Here is a 17,273-nt window from a genome sequence, read left to right as displayed (position 1 = left end):
TAATATATATGCGTAAGGATATTAACCTTGATTTTTCTGCGATAGGCCCTAAATCCTCGCATGTAAAATCTAATACGATTTTTCCAGGGCCCCGATAATCTCAGCGCGTTCCTGACGAAGTATGAACCGCCGCCATCGTTCCGTAAACGCACTACTACACGGATAGTTTCGTAGTAGTATCTCGAGCGCCCTTAACCGCGTATACGCCGTCAAATAGAGAGAGAGAGAGAGAGAGACAGAGACAGAGCTAACCCAGCCAGGTAACCGGCGGCGAACCTGTGACAGACGTTACGCGCGTTCGACGGTCTTTTTTACGGGTGCCCCCCCGGCTCTCAGTGGCAACGCGAAGCACTGACAGCAGCCGGCCCTCGATCACTCGACGGCCGGCGGAGCCAGCTCCACGCGCGTAAAGTTCGCGTTCCTACGGACGAGTGCCGAGTGCCGAGCACCGAGCGCCGAGCGCACGGACACGGGACACGGGACACGGGGCGCTCGAGCGAGGGGAGTCACAGAGTCACACGCGAGACGGCGAGAGATAGACGTAGGTACGGACGGACGGTGGCTGTACACGGAAGGTGGTGCAGTAGCAACGAGCATAGAAACGAGCGCGGCCTACGAACGATTCTCCCTCCGTATCTGATGAGCTCCTCCGCCGCGCCGCTGCTGGTGGTAAGATGGCTGTGCAGCTGGACGGAGGAGGGAAGGAGGATCTGAAAACACAGTTTGTCACGCGGGAGGGCACCTACAAACTGATGACCCTGTCGGAGTACTCGAGACCGAACCGGGTCGGCTACACCAATAGCCAGGGCAGCGCGTCTGTCAGGGTGTCATTCGTTACGTTGCCGGACCCAGCGGATCCAACGGGCGCACAGGGTCTCGGCGATCGGATGTGCTTCAACTTCGGCAAGGAGCTCTACGTTTATGTCTACCGCGGTGTGAAGAAGGTGAGTCCGCGGACTCCTCGTTGGTCGCGATGACGATAACGCGCGACGGGATCGAACTCGTTGATTGCGGACCGTCGTCGCGACCTAACCTCGCAAATATCGCCGCGGTGGGGACTCCATCTTTACGGTTGGCTCGTCACCACGCCTTGCACGAAGACGTCGCGTCCTATGCGACGAGAAACGCGACGTCGACAATTTTTGTGGAATTGATTCGCATGGGGTCATTGTTGTTCGCGTTTTTTATACGCGAATGAACGAGATGACATCTTGACATGGCACATACTCGAGCTGACACTTCTTGGAAGTGTCCAGAGTACTTTGTAATCGTGTACATAATAATTGCAGATAATACATGTTATCATAATTCTTAGTATTTAAATCATTCACATATACATATATGAAATCAAAGACGGAAGAGTAAAGAGACGAGATTCATTTATTATGAAGATCTTTAAGAATAAATTATCATATAGAAATAGCATTTGAATTTATTTCTGAGACATTTTTAAAAGAAGAATAATTTGCTTGTAAAATAATTGATTACACGTATCAAAATGTCAAACTTTTCTATTGTCGCTAGAAGAGAAATTTTATTTTATTGCAAAGATTTAATGGAAGAAGCTTAAAGTTTTAATATATCGTTGCAATATTTCAGGCTGTGGACTTGAACAAACCAGTGGATAAAAAATTATACAAAGGGACTAATCCAACTTGCCACAATTTTAATCAAACAACAGCAACAGCTGATAGTGCTCCATTATTGGTGGGATTTTCTACAGGGCAGATACAGTTGATTGATCCGATAAAGAAGGAACTCAGCAAATTGTACAATGAAGATGTACGTAAAATTAAATTTTGCATGAATCACAAATTTTTTATCAGATATTTAACCCGTCGAGAAAATTTCTCTCCTGTATTGCATTTATTAGCCAGAGAGAGAATTTTATGATTTCCTGCATTATATCTGCAATCTAGCTTACACTGAGATAAATAATCTGATAGTTCAAACAATATTCTTTATGCAACTAGTATATCAGTCATCGTACTTTCCTAGCAATGTATACAAAAGCTGTCGACACTTATCCAATCTCTGCGATATGTGTATGTTATCTTATTGAAATATGATAAAATGGAAAATGAATGCTAGTTCAGTAGTTAATGCCATCTATTACATCTTAGAATGACTGTACTTAATATTTAATAGCATATTGTCCAGGCTACTTTTTGCCGGTAGACCAACGCACTAATTCAATTATAACTCAATCAAATAATTAAGCTCAACAAGCAACATTACATAACTTTCCGCTATCTTCTCAACAGATATAGGCTTTGGTGGAACAGTTGCGCTGCCTATTTTAAATACATATCGGTGTCAATAAATGTGTCAACTGATTCGTTACTTTTGTTTAATCATTATATTTCATGAGATATGTGTATACATTTAATACTTGTCTTCTTTTAACCCTCTACTGCCCAATATTATTTTCAATTTACATATTGATTTACTGTGTATCGTGAATAATATTATTTTCTTTTCATTTGTTTATTCATCAATTAACTTTGAAATAACAATCTAAAAAATTATTTATCTCTAAATTTTTTATCTAACTTATTAACATTAACTTTTTAATATTAATTATGTTTTGTCTTGATGCGTGCGTGAATATATTTTTCTATACTTCTATCTTTCTTCAATAAAGAATATTCATATTTCAGAGGCTGATAGACAAGAGCAAAGTAACATGCATAAAGTGGGTTCCTGGCTCGAACAACCTATTTCTGGTTTCTCACAGTTCTGGTCAACTGTATCTTTATAACGAAGAGCTGCTCTGTGGCACCACAGCGCCTCACTATCAGTCATTCAAGTCAGGTGATGGATACGCCATATATACCTGCAAGACTAAATCCACGAGAAATCCGCTGTATCGATGGGTGATAGGCGCGGAAGGTTGTTGTATAAACGAGTTCGCCTTCAGCCCTTGCGGCACAAATCTAGCCGTGGTATCTCAGGATGGATTTCTACGCGTTTTTCAATACAACACCATGGAGTTGGTTGGTTCGGCGAGGAGCTATTTTGGTGGCTTTCTGTGCGTGTGTTGGTCACCGGACGGACGTTACGTGGTGGTCGGCGGCGAGGACGATTTGGTGACCATTTGGAGCTTCCACGAGAAACGCGTCGTGGCACGGGGACAAGGCCATCACAGTTGGGTGAGTGTGGTCGCCTTTGATCCGTATACCACGTCCTACGGCGATCACGATCCTGACTTTAGCGGCTCGGATGACGAGACAACGATGCCACACAGCAATCACAATCACTTCCATGAGAAGTCGCACCGTCTTTCTACGACTTCGCAGGGCGGCGGTGGCGGCCACTCGAACCGTAACTCTTGTGGCTCGGAATTGAGAATGTCTGGCGGTACGTGCTACAGATTGGGCAGTGTATCCCAAGACACTCAGCTGTGTCTGTGGGACATTACGGAAGATGTATTGAGGCAACCTGTGTGCGCCAAGCAAAGATCCTCTGTAACGGGTGCTATCAGCGGCACCCTGTCGTCTTCGGGTACGTTTAATAGTGGTAACGGAACGGCAGCGACGGCGAACCATCACTCGAACTCGAATACTAAACATAATAATTCGAATAATATAAACTTCAAAGAGAACGCGAGTGGTAATAACGAAAATAGTAATAATAGTACGAGCACGAACGCCGCAGTGGCGACCGTGAATTCGTTGACGCAGAGGCTAGCAGGTCTTGGTTTTGGCGAACGTAAAGGTGATAATCACAAGAGAAACTTTAGTCTCACTATGCGAGGTGGAGGCACTGGTGCGGCGGCGGCGACGACGGCGGCAACGACGGCCAACAACAGCACGACGACAGTCGTGCAAAACAATAGTGGCGATAAGACGAGCACTGGAAACTCGACGAATACGACGAGTAGTAGTCTGAACAACAGTGTCGGTGGGGGTTTAGTAGGTGGAACGGGGAATAAAAAGGTTAGTTCCGTGATGGACGATCCCATGAGGTTGATAGGGACTGCCTGGTGTCCCAGGTTCGACGAGTGCCCGGTTCTCGAGCCGCTGGTGTGTAAGAAGCTGGCGCACGAGAGGCTGACTGAATTAGTGTTTAGGGAAGATTGCTTCGTGACGGCGTGTCAGGACGGATACGTGTACACGTGGGCAAGACCCGGCCACATGGTAGGTCCTCTCACGATAAGCAGCACCCTGCACAGGCCATCACACCATCATAGCAACAACCCTTACACTAGTAATATCAATTCCATGCGATGTAACGACCTCTGATGTAACCCGTTATCTCCAAATCGTTATTTAGCAAATCCATCAAGTAGAGTCTGTTAGTCTGAAAATCCGAATCCTGTGTACATACATATACATAGAGTTAGAATTTAGAATGATGTTATCGTGACGAAAGTGGCACGGGAAAATCTTGTAATGCTTTGGGATAGTCTTCCTATCGCCTGTCGTGGTGGCGGGAGGAAGTCTTGAAGATGAATGATAGTTTTTGCTCGGAAATATTAGAACAAAATACACATTGACGAATTCGATATTATCTTGCCGGATGTTTGATACGACGGTCGCGTCGCTGTTATTTAAGTTTTATATGCTACGATCAGTATATTTAATCTTAGAGAAAGAGAGAGAGGGAGAGAAAAAGAGAGTCCCTATTCAATCTGTTTAAGTTTACAACTGAGATATATACCTGTGTTTGAGTTCTATTAGTATTGGGAGGTGCCATCAAAGAGAAAGCATTAAGGATTTTTTAAGTATTTTTCTTTAAGTTTATATTGTGTATATATATGGATTACAGAAATACATGAACGGACGATACTATGAGTGAACAAACTTGTAGCCTAAAATATATTTGTTATCATCAGATCCTTGACAATTTTAGGGCATCTTTTAGTACTTTTAAATATTTTTTAATATTTATAAAGTTATAAATTTAACTTTTGCATAATTTTGCTTTTTATTGAGGATATTTTTTCCATTTGATCGGATAAATTCGCGATATTCTCAAATTAATTAACAAATTTATTATACTCGAAATGCATGAAATTAAATATTTCAAATTAAGTAGTATAGAGCGCGCGTACACATACTATGGTTTTTTTTTTTTATATTTCTAATAATATTGCATTTTTTGCGAGAAATACGCTCGCGCGCGCACGGATAAGCTTTAATTATCTTTTATTTAGATATTATCAATCCTATTCTAATATCTGATTAATGCATGCGTTGCGAACAAAGAATATTCATGTATGCTTAAAGTTCATTCATAGTATAGGCTGTCGTTAATACCTGTGCCTAATGATGGTCTGGTCAAGATATATCCTCGCGATAATTATTGCAGAATTACGCGAGCTAGGATAGATATCGAATATCGATATATTTATGTTTTTGGTTTGCATCCTCGAGAGCAATGTTGTTTGAGCCCTATGAGGCGTCTTGTGACAGGGCAGGCCCCTTTATTGAAGAAAGCCTTCTTCCTATTTCCTGTAAAGTGTTGTTAGCTTAACTTAGCCGAGCATAAAAAATCAACGGACAATTACTTAGTCAAACTGTCGTCTCAGATTAACGATATGAGATGCGAGAACATTTAATCTTTTGTTGGAAACGATGAATTTTGCCTTGTTGTATAATAAAGCGAAAATTTGAATGAACAATCGCTGCTTGCTTTTCGCTTGTTGAAATTTTGTTCAATCAAGTGCAATGCAGAAGCTCCAGGGAGAAAAAACAGTCGGAAAAATAATATAATGACATGTAAGACGATGTCTATTTACAATTTGCCGTCTCGCATGTTTTTTTTTTTTTTCATTATATTTTCGACAATACTAGGTCCTGATTCTAGGGCTCGCATAGTGTTTCCTGGCGTTTTGCATAGAGCATTTGTATTCCACACTCACTCTTTTATTCTACAGTTTTGACCAAAATTAAGGGCAGCTTCATTAAATTGTGTTCAATTAAATTAGTCGATTTGCAAATTTATAAATTAGAATTATAACAAATATTTTGTCATATGATTATTCAGTCTTCAAGGTCTTCACTCCTATTGATTCACACGAGTTTGATATATTACAATTTTTTTGATGAATGTAGCCTTTTACGCTTTTGGTCAACGTTGTGAATACCTAACTAATTGCGAAGTTTGCGATATAAAGTTCATTATAGCTTCTTTTATAGCGCGACTTATATAATTTAAAAAGAAATTGCGCGTCTTTTATAATTTTAAACGGACAATGCTTGCGCTTATTTTTCAAAGCCAATGAAGCATTAATTCCTTTTTCTTACTTTTGATTGATCGGAAAGATTAATGTTCTGTACCACGCTTTGGCTGATGCAAGAGAATATCGTGGATGAGACTTCCCTGAGTTATCGCATGGTACGTATGACTTATCATTTTTTGTTCTATTTTGCTTTTTTTACCGCTTGATCAGACTTGTCATTAAGTAGAATAGAATATACACGCTCGAGTCGTATTCACACACATTCTTGTCGAGATATTGCTCGGCGACGCTTTCGAATTTTATACTATGAATTGCACTATATTTTTTTCGGCTCATATACACATTTGCCAAATTTTCATTATCTCCGAAAAGTTTCCAAACTAAGATAAACGATATATGTATAATACAAATTATTTACAAGTTGTTATAATTTTTTATTTACTAAAGATACGAAATTTGTTACATCAAAGATATAAATATTTTTCGTCTTACTATGAAGGTATAAATTTACAAGGATTGTCTTAGCGATCGTTTGATTGCTTTCGATATTTCATTTACTTAATTCAATTATAAATTGTCACATATAAAAAAAATAAATCTCTAATTTATAGAATATTAAGCAGCAGTATTTATAATGTACATTATATGAAAACTTTTCGAGAATAATGCATTTACGTAATGATCGGAAGAGCATTAATGTCAGTAAGAGACTCATGTTTTTTCTCATTTCAGCCAGGAATCGGTCAAGTCGGCGGCACCGCTCTCCACGTAGTTAGTCCAGCGGAAGGCGGCGGTACCATAGTATAGCCAGAACCGAACATTGACGTCGGTCTATCGCAAGATCATCAAGAGGAACCGCAAAATTCGTCGCGGGCAACCGAAGCGCAATTTCAGCAGGCGTATGTACGCCGACGTCATTTATATTACGTCTGGCCGAGCGAAAGTTATTCCGATACGGTTTAAGAGTGAGCGGTTATTCGATCAAAAAACGGACGAATTAAAATGAAAATCTGAAGGGAATCCGTTTCTTTGAAACCGGACATCTCAATTTGAAAATGAGGGATTGATAAGATTCGTGGACTGTCTGTTGAACTTTAATCTCGTTATATCAGCAATACTTTTAACTGCGAATATGCATCTGTGCAATTGTGGAACAGAAGGGAAAATTAATCAATTGATCTTAATTTTAATAGAGAATCCGCTTTCCTGGTCGTTTTGTTGTCAAAATAGAATAGATAAAAAATTTTTAACGATATTAATGCCGATCTATATAATGCCGATTTAGAAAATTAAAAACAACACAAGCTTACGCAAAACGGATTCTTATAAATTCTTTTTAATTCGCCTACATTTTATGAGCCTCTGCTTAACGTTTAAAAACACATACACATTCACACATACATGCTTTCGTTTTGGTAAGCCGCTCTTCTAGTGCACATCATTTCTTCCTTTTTCTTTTCTTTCTATCACGACGGCGGCAACGTTACGCAACTTTCTTCGCGAAAACCCGTGGAGTCAGGAGCAATCTATGTATACATGTACATACATATACGTATGTATGTCTGACGATCGTGGCAGATGCGTCGAATCATTCCAAATAAAGTTTCGCGGTAAGTATAGTATATGCGTTTCTCGATTGGCGGGACACGTGGGTTTCTTGATGCTACTACAAGAGCATTTTTCCGTATATTTGCTATATGAAGCGTTGAAAATTATATAGACTTAAATGTCGCAGAGAGTTGACTTTAGAACCAATTGATAGGATGTAATTTAAGCTCTATATACAATATAAAAATAATTTGTTTTATCTTGCTCATTACGATGCTATATATTGAACAATTGCCCGACAACACAAACGTTTATAAAATATATTTAAAGAATATTCTAAACACACACGTTTTAGATATTTTTTCACTTGGATGGTCAGAAGTATCTACGGAACATTCCTCAAATAGAATTATTTTGTTAAGCAATTTTTAATTAAAAGTGTGACTTATTCTTAGGTCTCTATCATTCTCAGTGCTTCATTTCGTTCGATTACTTCGAAGGACATATTCCGCAAGGCCGCGCGCGCGCGATATTAGTTTTCAATTTACATATAAATATACATAAGAGGGAGAGAGAGAGAGAGAAAGAGAGTTATATATTGTAATTGATAACGAAATACAACGTTAATTTATATCATCCTAGAGGGTCTATTTCGATTGTTTAAATATTGATTAACTTTGATCACAAGCATTCCTGTGCAATTCAGGTATTAAATATCTACTGTTACTATATTTTCGATCTTTTAATGATGTTCTTTAATTTATGCCTGCGTAGTAATTCGTTGCAATACCGTTTACTCAAATTTTGCTTTAAAAGGTTAATATGAAAAGATGGGCTTTAATCAATTATTATCAGACGCTTTTATTCTCAATTATGAAAAGCTCAATATATCAAAAATATATAATAACGCTTTAAAAACTGCGAATGTTATACACATACATACATATTTACGAGATGTAAAATAGATATAAAGAACATTTTTTTCTGTTTCTTCCTTTTATTTTCAAGTAAAATATCGTTTAGCTTTTCCTGTAAGGTTTTTATTTTTTCATTATTTACAGCTTTTTTACGTTAAGGCTTCTTTAACGTTAAACGATACCTTCTCTGGCTATGTTTCGTAACATGCAACGTACGCACCGTCGCAAAAATTCTATCAAGGCACTGATATATTACACCGATAAGAGGACCGATTCTCGATAAGACTTTTTCGTTTTGATAATTTTGTTCTTGCATGACGTAGATTATCGTACTTCGAGGCACGACGATATTGTATTATTATTTTAGCAAGAGCAAGCTCGTTAAAAGTATGCTGTGATATGTGTGCTATATATGAAGACTCTGACAAATGATGCAAGCGATGAAAGTCACTTCCAAGCACTCCGTCGTGCATAGAAACGGACTTTTGACGATTACATATATAATTACTGATTAGTTTCTATTTATAGACAACAACCGAAGCCGGCCTGCGACACACCACGCTATAATTCATCTAATGATTCTGTAAGGAAAGGGACGAATGAATCTAAACGAATCGAAACAGATTTTTTTCTGTTTGTAATGATTATCTAATCTTTGAAACCGATTAAAATCTTTTAATTTCTTTTTATCATTTTGAATTCTTGTGATATACTTAGGCAATCGATATACAATATAATTAAATCACACGAATATGGCATAAATAAGATTTTTTAACATACCGTAATTTTAAATGAAAAGTCTATTTTCATTTCAAATCCTTTATCTCTTTTAGTGAGAGAAATGACAATAGAAAACGATAGAAAAAGTTCAACGATCTAATTTTTAATTTAGAAAATTAGGATATTGCAAAATAAATTTATATCGATTCTTTTACATTCATTCTCTTTTGCGAGAAAGACCGCGATCTATAAAGTTCCTATTTCGTAAACTAAAGGGCGAGCTCGTGCGCTGAAAGTGCTGATTTTCCGGCCGATGATTAATTTCTGGTAGGAATGCATTCTCGATCCTTGCACAGGACGGACGAAAAACTCGTCGATCAACGAGGCTCTGAATAGATTTCCAGATTATACATGGTGGACGTATGCATGATGAGTTAACATAAAGTGAATAGGAGGTTCGCGATTTCGTTTTTTGGGGTATGATCAAATTCTCCTTTAAAAATTTGTGGTGTTTTTAAGATGTATTTATATTTAATTGATTTCAAACGTGATCAAGAAAATCGATTCAACAACACATGCTATAATTTTTTTCAAAGCCACAATGACATTCTCGCCATCATGTAAAGGTAAAGAACAGGAAACTTTTCTTCGTCCGAGACGTATCGAGACGAAAATAAAACGGATAATTCCGATATTGTGAATCGTATTGTTCTATAATAAGTAACAGATGACATTTTTGCGAATAATTAAATAATGAATACGCCTCTCAAACTGCTGTAACAGAAGATATGTAATTCATTATGTGGTAAATTTTGCGTGCAAAACGATCGTTTTAGAAGAATATAATAATGCGGTTTTCCTTTTTATAACGATATTCTGGAAAATAATCTACTATTAAAATATTAAAATATATCTATATCACTGTTCTTCTTTCGTACATGTCGAAAATACGTTTTATTAAATTGTGTTTTTGCGAAAAAGGAAGAATTCTGCATAGCGTATTAAAACCAATGTTCTCTTATATACATATATGCAAATTACATGTCTTTCGTTAGGAGCACTTTGAGCAATGAAAAAATGCCTCTTTGATTTACTAGTTTGAACTCGGATCGACCAGTGGTTTTCTGCAGTTTGGAAGTAGAAGGACAGGTGTTCCTATATTTTAGTGTCATACGACACTTCCTTCGGCTTTCGCCTGCGAAACGATTTTTCGATCGGTCTAGAGTTTCAAGATATATGAACGAATTATGTACAAACGACTTACATATTGCATAACCGGTTGACGCATAATCGATTATCTGCAATTCCGCGTAAGAGCGGTAGATGCGTAATGTAAAAAGGAAGAAGACAGCGCGTCTCTCGATTGAGGTTGCGAGAGCGCGCTTAATTTATATATATATATATATATATATATATATATATATATATATATATATATATATTGTGTGTGTGTGTATATATATATATATATATATATATATATATATATATATATATATATATAAAAATAGTGGCGACTTTTGGTCCAGCTGATTATATACATCCTCACTCACCGATAAGTAACCGAGTCTAGCATCTCTGGCAATTTTTTATGAGATCTTTCCACGGCAAAGAGCTTTATGGCATCGCGTCAGATCTGTACTGTACTTCTTGGCGCATTTCTCTTTGTTTGTTTATAAGCGTGTACATTCTTTGTAATTGTAAATGAAAAAGACATTTCATTGTTAAAGCTTGCGTGTTTTTTACTCTGCATTCGGTTATTTATCCTCCTAAAAAGTTTTCTCTTATTTATAAAATTTTCTTAAAAATTCGAGATTGACGATGATTATACTACATTTTTTTCTTTTATTTCTCATCGAATTTGGATCTATTGTTAAAATCCGATACATTGAAAAAAAGAAAATTTATAAAAATTTGCTTCTGTGAAAAAAGAGAAAAAAATAGGAAACGAGAGAACACAGTTTTGCATATAAAAATTAAATAGTGTGATATATTTCAGTTTATTTTCAAAAAAGCAAATAATATATTTAGGTTTAGGTGATAGTTATTCATAATTCTACAATTCCACAGTCAATTATTACGTCCGAGTCCGAGATGCGCATATTGATCTGTCAAAGATCTGCAGCAGTCTTTTTTTTATATATATATATAGATTGCACAATAGAAATTTTTCTGGTAATAGTTTCGAAATGTCCGATAGTTTTCGCGTTTATCTATCGAAAAATTCATCATGAAGAAGCTACAGATAGTGCGAGTAGACAACGATTTAGTACAAAAGGCGAATTTGAAGATTGGCAATAACATCATCGGCCGAGGCGCTGCAACAGGAGTGAGTTATATCATTCGTATATACATATCAGATATTCGTCAATTTATAAAGACATCGTGCGATAAATGCATATAATATCAGTATATTGTATAAGTGAATTGGCCAATGGGAAACTTTTCTGCAATCGAGAATCTTTTATAATATTTTAATCGATTATATATAATTATATATATACATAATAACGAGCAATTGATGATCAAACTTTACGTGATCCTCTTTGAACTTTATCACCTGGTTTAAGCTAAAATATAATAAGATTCCAAAATTTTTCTTGCATTTCTAAGTTGCATCGAATTTGAGCAAGGTTTACTTGTGAATTATTTATTTTTCTTTCAACTCATAAAATAAATATAAAATCAATGTTTTTGACAATAATATCAATCAATCAAATCAGCGAATCCCTGACAAAGATAGCAATCCATTCAGCATGTATATATTACTTTCTATGAATTATGCCATTATCGTGGCCGGGCTCGTCAAGCCCATCTTGATACGGATCTTCAATACTGTTTCATCTATGACTATCCCGCGGCGCAATTAATGTTTGGAATGCACTAAAATTGTATGATAATTAAATTTACAGTACATCGATTTGTATCACAGTATTCGAACATATGTATAGATATATATTTCTAAGCATTGTTATCAATCGATTATTGCACACAAATGGAAAAAATAGATTATTAGGAAAATGCAGAATTTTGAATTAGCAAAACGCGAATAAAGGACCACTGGAATATATATTAATAACTTTTCCATCGATGATCCTTGATGACATACATCATCGTAAATTCGTTTATTTACCGAAGGATTAAATCTCGTATATCATAATAGTATCTCTCACGAAATTTACAAGTTCCTGTCGTTATCGCAGCGCAACGATGGCCAAGTGCTCAAGCATGCAGTAACCATCAATCTGTCACCTAATGATGAGATGACGATTAGTCCGGTAAGGTCTCTATAGTTTCGTGTGTCTTTCTCTCATCCATCATTTATTGATATTTTAATAATAATTTCAATCATTAGTTTACATTAATTTAATAATAAGCAATATAAAAATATATGATTTAATAATTTATAATACAATAACATTCATATGATGTTTATATGATGTTTAGTACAAACTTATTTTGTTTTCAAGCATATAATATCGTTGCGCAATATCGAATTAGTACCATTTCAGTATTCTATAGAAACCATTTTCAGTATTAGGTGGTGCCATGTTACATGAAACAAGCTGGATGCGCACGATGGCAATTTCTTAAATTGGGAACCAGTGTGCCGATAAAAGCAGGTGATGTCTGCTCTCTGCTACCTGAGAAATGTTGGTTTAAGGTCATCTCAGTGCCAGACACGATGGAAAAAAATGATCAGAAAAGAAAAGTATTGAAAGAAAAGTATAATAATTATTGTTGATATTTGGAAGAAATTTTGCAAAATATTAGAGCATTCTACATTTCAGGCTGATGAAAATTTGAGTAATGATGTGGACAGTAAGAAAGCATGCTTGTCATCCAATGTGGAAGTTATTGTATCTCCTGGTAAAACTTTGAATGATATGCTTAATGATAAAGATCCATTAAACGAACATCAGAATTCTTCTGTTAATGAAAATAGCGAGCCCAATGATAATACTGCTTCAGTCTTGCAGGAAATCTATTCTGCGAGGTGTTATTTCAAAATTCAAAATCAATTTGATAACAAAAACACAATTATTTACCATTTGCATATATGAATTTCAGCTCTCTAGAGAAAAATAGTATGCCCGCAATGTGTTCTAAAATGTCGGCAGACTCTCAAGACATAATTGAACCTTGTGTCAGGCAACAGAATGATAAGAAACAGAAAGCAAAAAGCATCAACTCGACAAGCAAACCTATGATGAATGTTGAAACAGAAAAGAAAATTAAATGGGATTGTGATGCCCATTTCAGTGATCAAACTGAGATTCAAGCTTTACCAACACAGAACAATGCTCGTTCGTCTGTTACTTTGCATCAGGACCAAGCAAATGCACGAAATCCTGTGAGAGTTGTCAGAGAAAAATGTATATATGGTGCTCGATGTTATCGGTAAGTGAAACAATACATAATCCCCTCTTATCAAAATAATTTTCCCAAAGCACAATATAGTTTGGATGTCAAAAATAACATCTTTAATAAATTTGTTCGCAGGAAAAATTTCAATCATAAAAACAATTACAGCCACCCGGCTGACTCCGATTACGACGAGATAGATGATCGGGAAGAGTGTCCATACGGTACAAAGTGTTATCGTAAAAATCCTCAGCACAAGATGCAATTCAAGCACACAAGCGTCCCACGTCATCGTCGAAGAGCCGCCACTCCAATGCACTCTGCGACCAATATCACATCTGAAACAGATCATTCGTCTGGAGAAGAATCCGTCGACGAATCTGATTACGAACCGTCTGTGCATACAGGAAGTTCGGACGACTTGGATGAAAGCACAAGCGAGTGGGAAGACGGCACAACGGGTTGACGTTAAATATCAACCGGCCTTCTCATATTATCGTCGTCGATTTCTACGTCATATTTTTTGAGAGCGTCCAAATTATAGATATTTCTATCGGTAATACAGATATTTTATTATGAAATATTTATTTTTATACTCGGATTGAGAAAGATGAGAGAAATATTATACTTGCATCTATTTGTTAACACAAAGAGGAGTATAAAAATGTTATAATATATCAAATCGACGTTGTGTGTATTTTTACATTTCACGCGTCGGGGAATATATAATTATATCAATCTGAGTTTGAGATAGAGTAAATTTTTTATCTGAATATACAACAATTTTGTAGTCACTGTGATTTTACCAGTTAATTTTTATAATTATATCATAGTTAAATATATGTTATGGAATAATTATTTTCTATCTCGCATCAGATTGATAAGTCCACAATAATTAATAATAATATGAATTTAAATATTGTTTTCGTATATTAGAACGCCTGATATCCTTCATCATCTTCAGTGGTGTATTCTTCAGTAACCGCAATAGCTACATCGGCCAACATATGTTTCGGAATCTCCGATCCTCGTACTTTGATAGTATAGCATGCATTCTCCATTTTAGTTAGGCTTTGCTTGAGCGTGATGATTTTTTTGTTTATTTCATTGCTAAATCCTACGCTCGTATAGCCGAGGAAAGCAATGTATATCTCTCTGACAAAGTTACATGTCTGATAACAACTGCTTATATCGCCTATCGCCAAGTTATTGATACACTTCCGCATTAATTCTCCAGTTAAATCAGCTATTCCTAGGATGTAATCCGTCGGCGTGACCATGACTTTTCTGGTAATAATCTGCTCTGTCGAATCTGCTGGAGTCGTATAATATGTCAGTGCTCTTTCGAGTTCCGTACAGTCATGCATTCCACCATTTTGCAAGTATTCATGGAATGTGAGTGCTTCTACATATTCTTCCAGACCAACGCGGTAGGCTCTGTGGAACTGATAAGTGTCTTGACCATTCAACTCACCTGCAATATCTCTGAATAATGTCTGAGCCATATTATCTAGTCTTGACTTAGCTGCCTTTAATACGACATTTCGTTTGCTCTCTTTGTCAATAGTGTGTAGCAGAAAGATTATTCTCTTGCTCTCAATACCTATGTCTCGATTGATCTTAAAGACTCTCTCATAACGGTCATGCTTGGCATCCAACTCGGCTGCATAACCGCGAAATTGTTGTATTACGATACTGTTATCATCTATGTTCTCCACCACCTCCTTGCCCTTGTCGCCGAGATTGATTTTGTTCTTATCATGTCCGCGAGGTCTTCTTCCTCCTGCAAACCACAAAATTTTGTAGTCGATGATAAAGTTGCAGAATATTTAGGAAATTACATATAGTTGTACAAAAAAATTTCATGTTGCAACAAATACTAAAGGAAAACCAAGTCTCAAAATTATGAAGCACTGATATATGATTATTGATATAAGTATTACTATGTATTATAAAAAAGACAAATACTTTTCATAAAATTAATCAGGAAATTGAGTTTTTAATAGAATATTATTGAAATGCTAACATAAATATTTGTTTGGCTACTATAACAATAAAACAATATATATCAACATCTTTTGGAAGTCTTGTAGCTTTAATCAAATTAAAATACTATTCATATAAATAAGATTTGTATAATAAAAAAAAAAACCTTTATACTATATCTACATTTCAAATTTTAACAACAGCTTGAACTCTACCAAATACTTAACAAGTATAGAAAATAAATTTTATTCTTTTCACCAAATTAATATTCAATTTTAATGAAATAATGCTGAACATTGGAATGAATTGAAATGCATGGAAATATATCTAATTTCGGGGTACAGATTATAATGTAAGAAAATTACAAGATTTGTTGCAACAATAATATAACCTATTTTCTCATAGAAAATCAAGAGAGAAGAAATTAATTTAAATTTAGATTTCTCAATCTTAAAATCCATTTCTTAAGCTTTTGAAAAGTGAATCGCTATCATTACTACTAAGTTTATGACAGTGTAGCTGATGAATATTCTCACGGGGAAATTGATAGTTTATAACAAACTGATGACGTAACGTGATATAAAATAAGATGTATGTGTGGTGTAATATAATGATTAACGAATTTACCTTTTCCTGACATTACTATTTCTCTTGATAATTTCGAATAATCTGTTTGTTAACTGTGATACAGAGTACACGAGCTCACTTGCGGATTGTTTCTGTGCAATATGATGCTAGCAGACGATTTTTGACAGTTTCCAATTATCTTACCTTCGTGACAATAGATGTCGCCACTATATATCTTCAGTAGTCTCGAAGCTCTTAAAAAAAAAAAAAAGTCTCGAAGAAGCGCTCTAACCAACCGAATTTAAATTATTATTGTAACTGTAGTTTTGCCGGGGAGTTGACGAGATCGTGTAAAGTTCTGTGTTGTCTGTTCTATTAATATTTCTTAAATATTCTGTAAAGTCAGTAATAAACATGACGATAACGAAAATGAAAATAATTGCGGAGTGATTTAATATCGAAAATTAGCGAAAGAAATCCTGATTTTTGATTATTTCAAGATTTGATCTTAACGGAATTTACTGAGAGAGCAAAAGAGAGAGAGAGAGAGATAAACTTTAGAAACTTAATTTGCGAAGGTAAGTTATACTGAAGTATTTCATGTCAAAAGTTAGAAAAGAACGAAGAACGATGACCACCGATCAAACTTTTATTAAAAAAAAAAAAAAAAATGGCTAAATTTGTTGAAGAATGCAATCTTACTGATGTTCTCCATACTTAGATGAGCAACTTGTGTGTAATGTGCCATATAACTTTTTTAATTCACCTACTTTCTGCGCACGTGTATCTTAGGAGTAGAAAAATCATATTTAAACAGAATGAAAGTATATAGAACGATAATATTTAAGCAGAAGCAAAATATAGAAAATATTTTGCTATGACACTCTTTCCAAGTATCACAATTTTATGAAACGACTACCACATTCTCAATTGAAATATTTATAGAAAAACATCAGATAAAATTCAGAGAAGGAGAGAGTAAG

General features: G+C 35.8%; 2 protein-coding genes across 2 annotated transcripts; one reads left to right on the top strand and one right to left on the bottom strand.

The window, feature by feature from the left end:
- The first annotated feature begins 158 nt into the window (after window positions 1-158).
- LOC138940701 (WD repeat-containing protein 20) lies at window positions 159-14,631 on the top strand. Its single transcript, XM_070309824.1, has 8 exons — window positions 159-944; window positions 1,600-1,782; window positions 2,661-4,139; window positions 12,576-12,650; window positions 12,914-13,084; window positions 13,164-13,369; window positions 13,444-13,773; window positions 13,876-14,631. The coding sequence occupies exons 1-8, from the start codon at window positions 675-677 to the stop codon at window positions 14,201-14,203; spliced, it is 3,042 nt and encodes a 1,013-aa protein (XP_070165925.1). The 5' UTR covers window positions 159-674; the 3' UTR covers window positions 14,204-14,631.
- On the bottom strand, window positions 12,897-16,479 carry Trax (Translin associated factor X). The gene is made up of 2 exons (XM_070309818.1): window positions 16,351-16,479; window positions 12,897-15,520 (listed from the first exon to the last, which is right to left on the bottom strand). The coding sequence occupies exons 1-2, from the start codon at window positions 16,361-16,363 to the stop codon at window positions 14,670-14,672; spliced, it is 864 nt and encodes a 287-aa protein (XP_070165919.1). The 5' UTR covers window positions 16,364-16,479; the 3' UTR covers window positions 12,897-14,669.
- Window positions 16,480-17,273: the final 794 nt, after the last annotated feature.

This window comes from Polyergus mexicanus, unplaced genomic scaffold, assembly GCF_030449975.1.
Source record: "Polyergus mexicanus isolate NDT 795.1 unplaced genomic scaffold, iyPolMexi1.0 SCAF_17, whole genome shotgun sequence".
Classification (NCBI taxonomy): domain Eukaryota; kingdom Metazoa; phylum Arthropoda; class Insecta; order Hymenoptera; family Formicidae; genus Polyergus; species Polyergus mexicanus.
The sequence above is the reverse complement of the archived record's forward strand: the minus strand, read 5'-3'. Positions and strand labels throughout refer to the sequence as shown.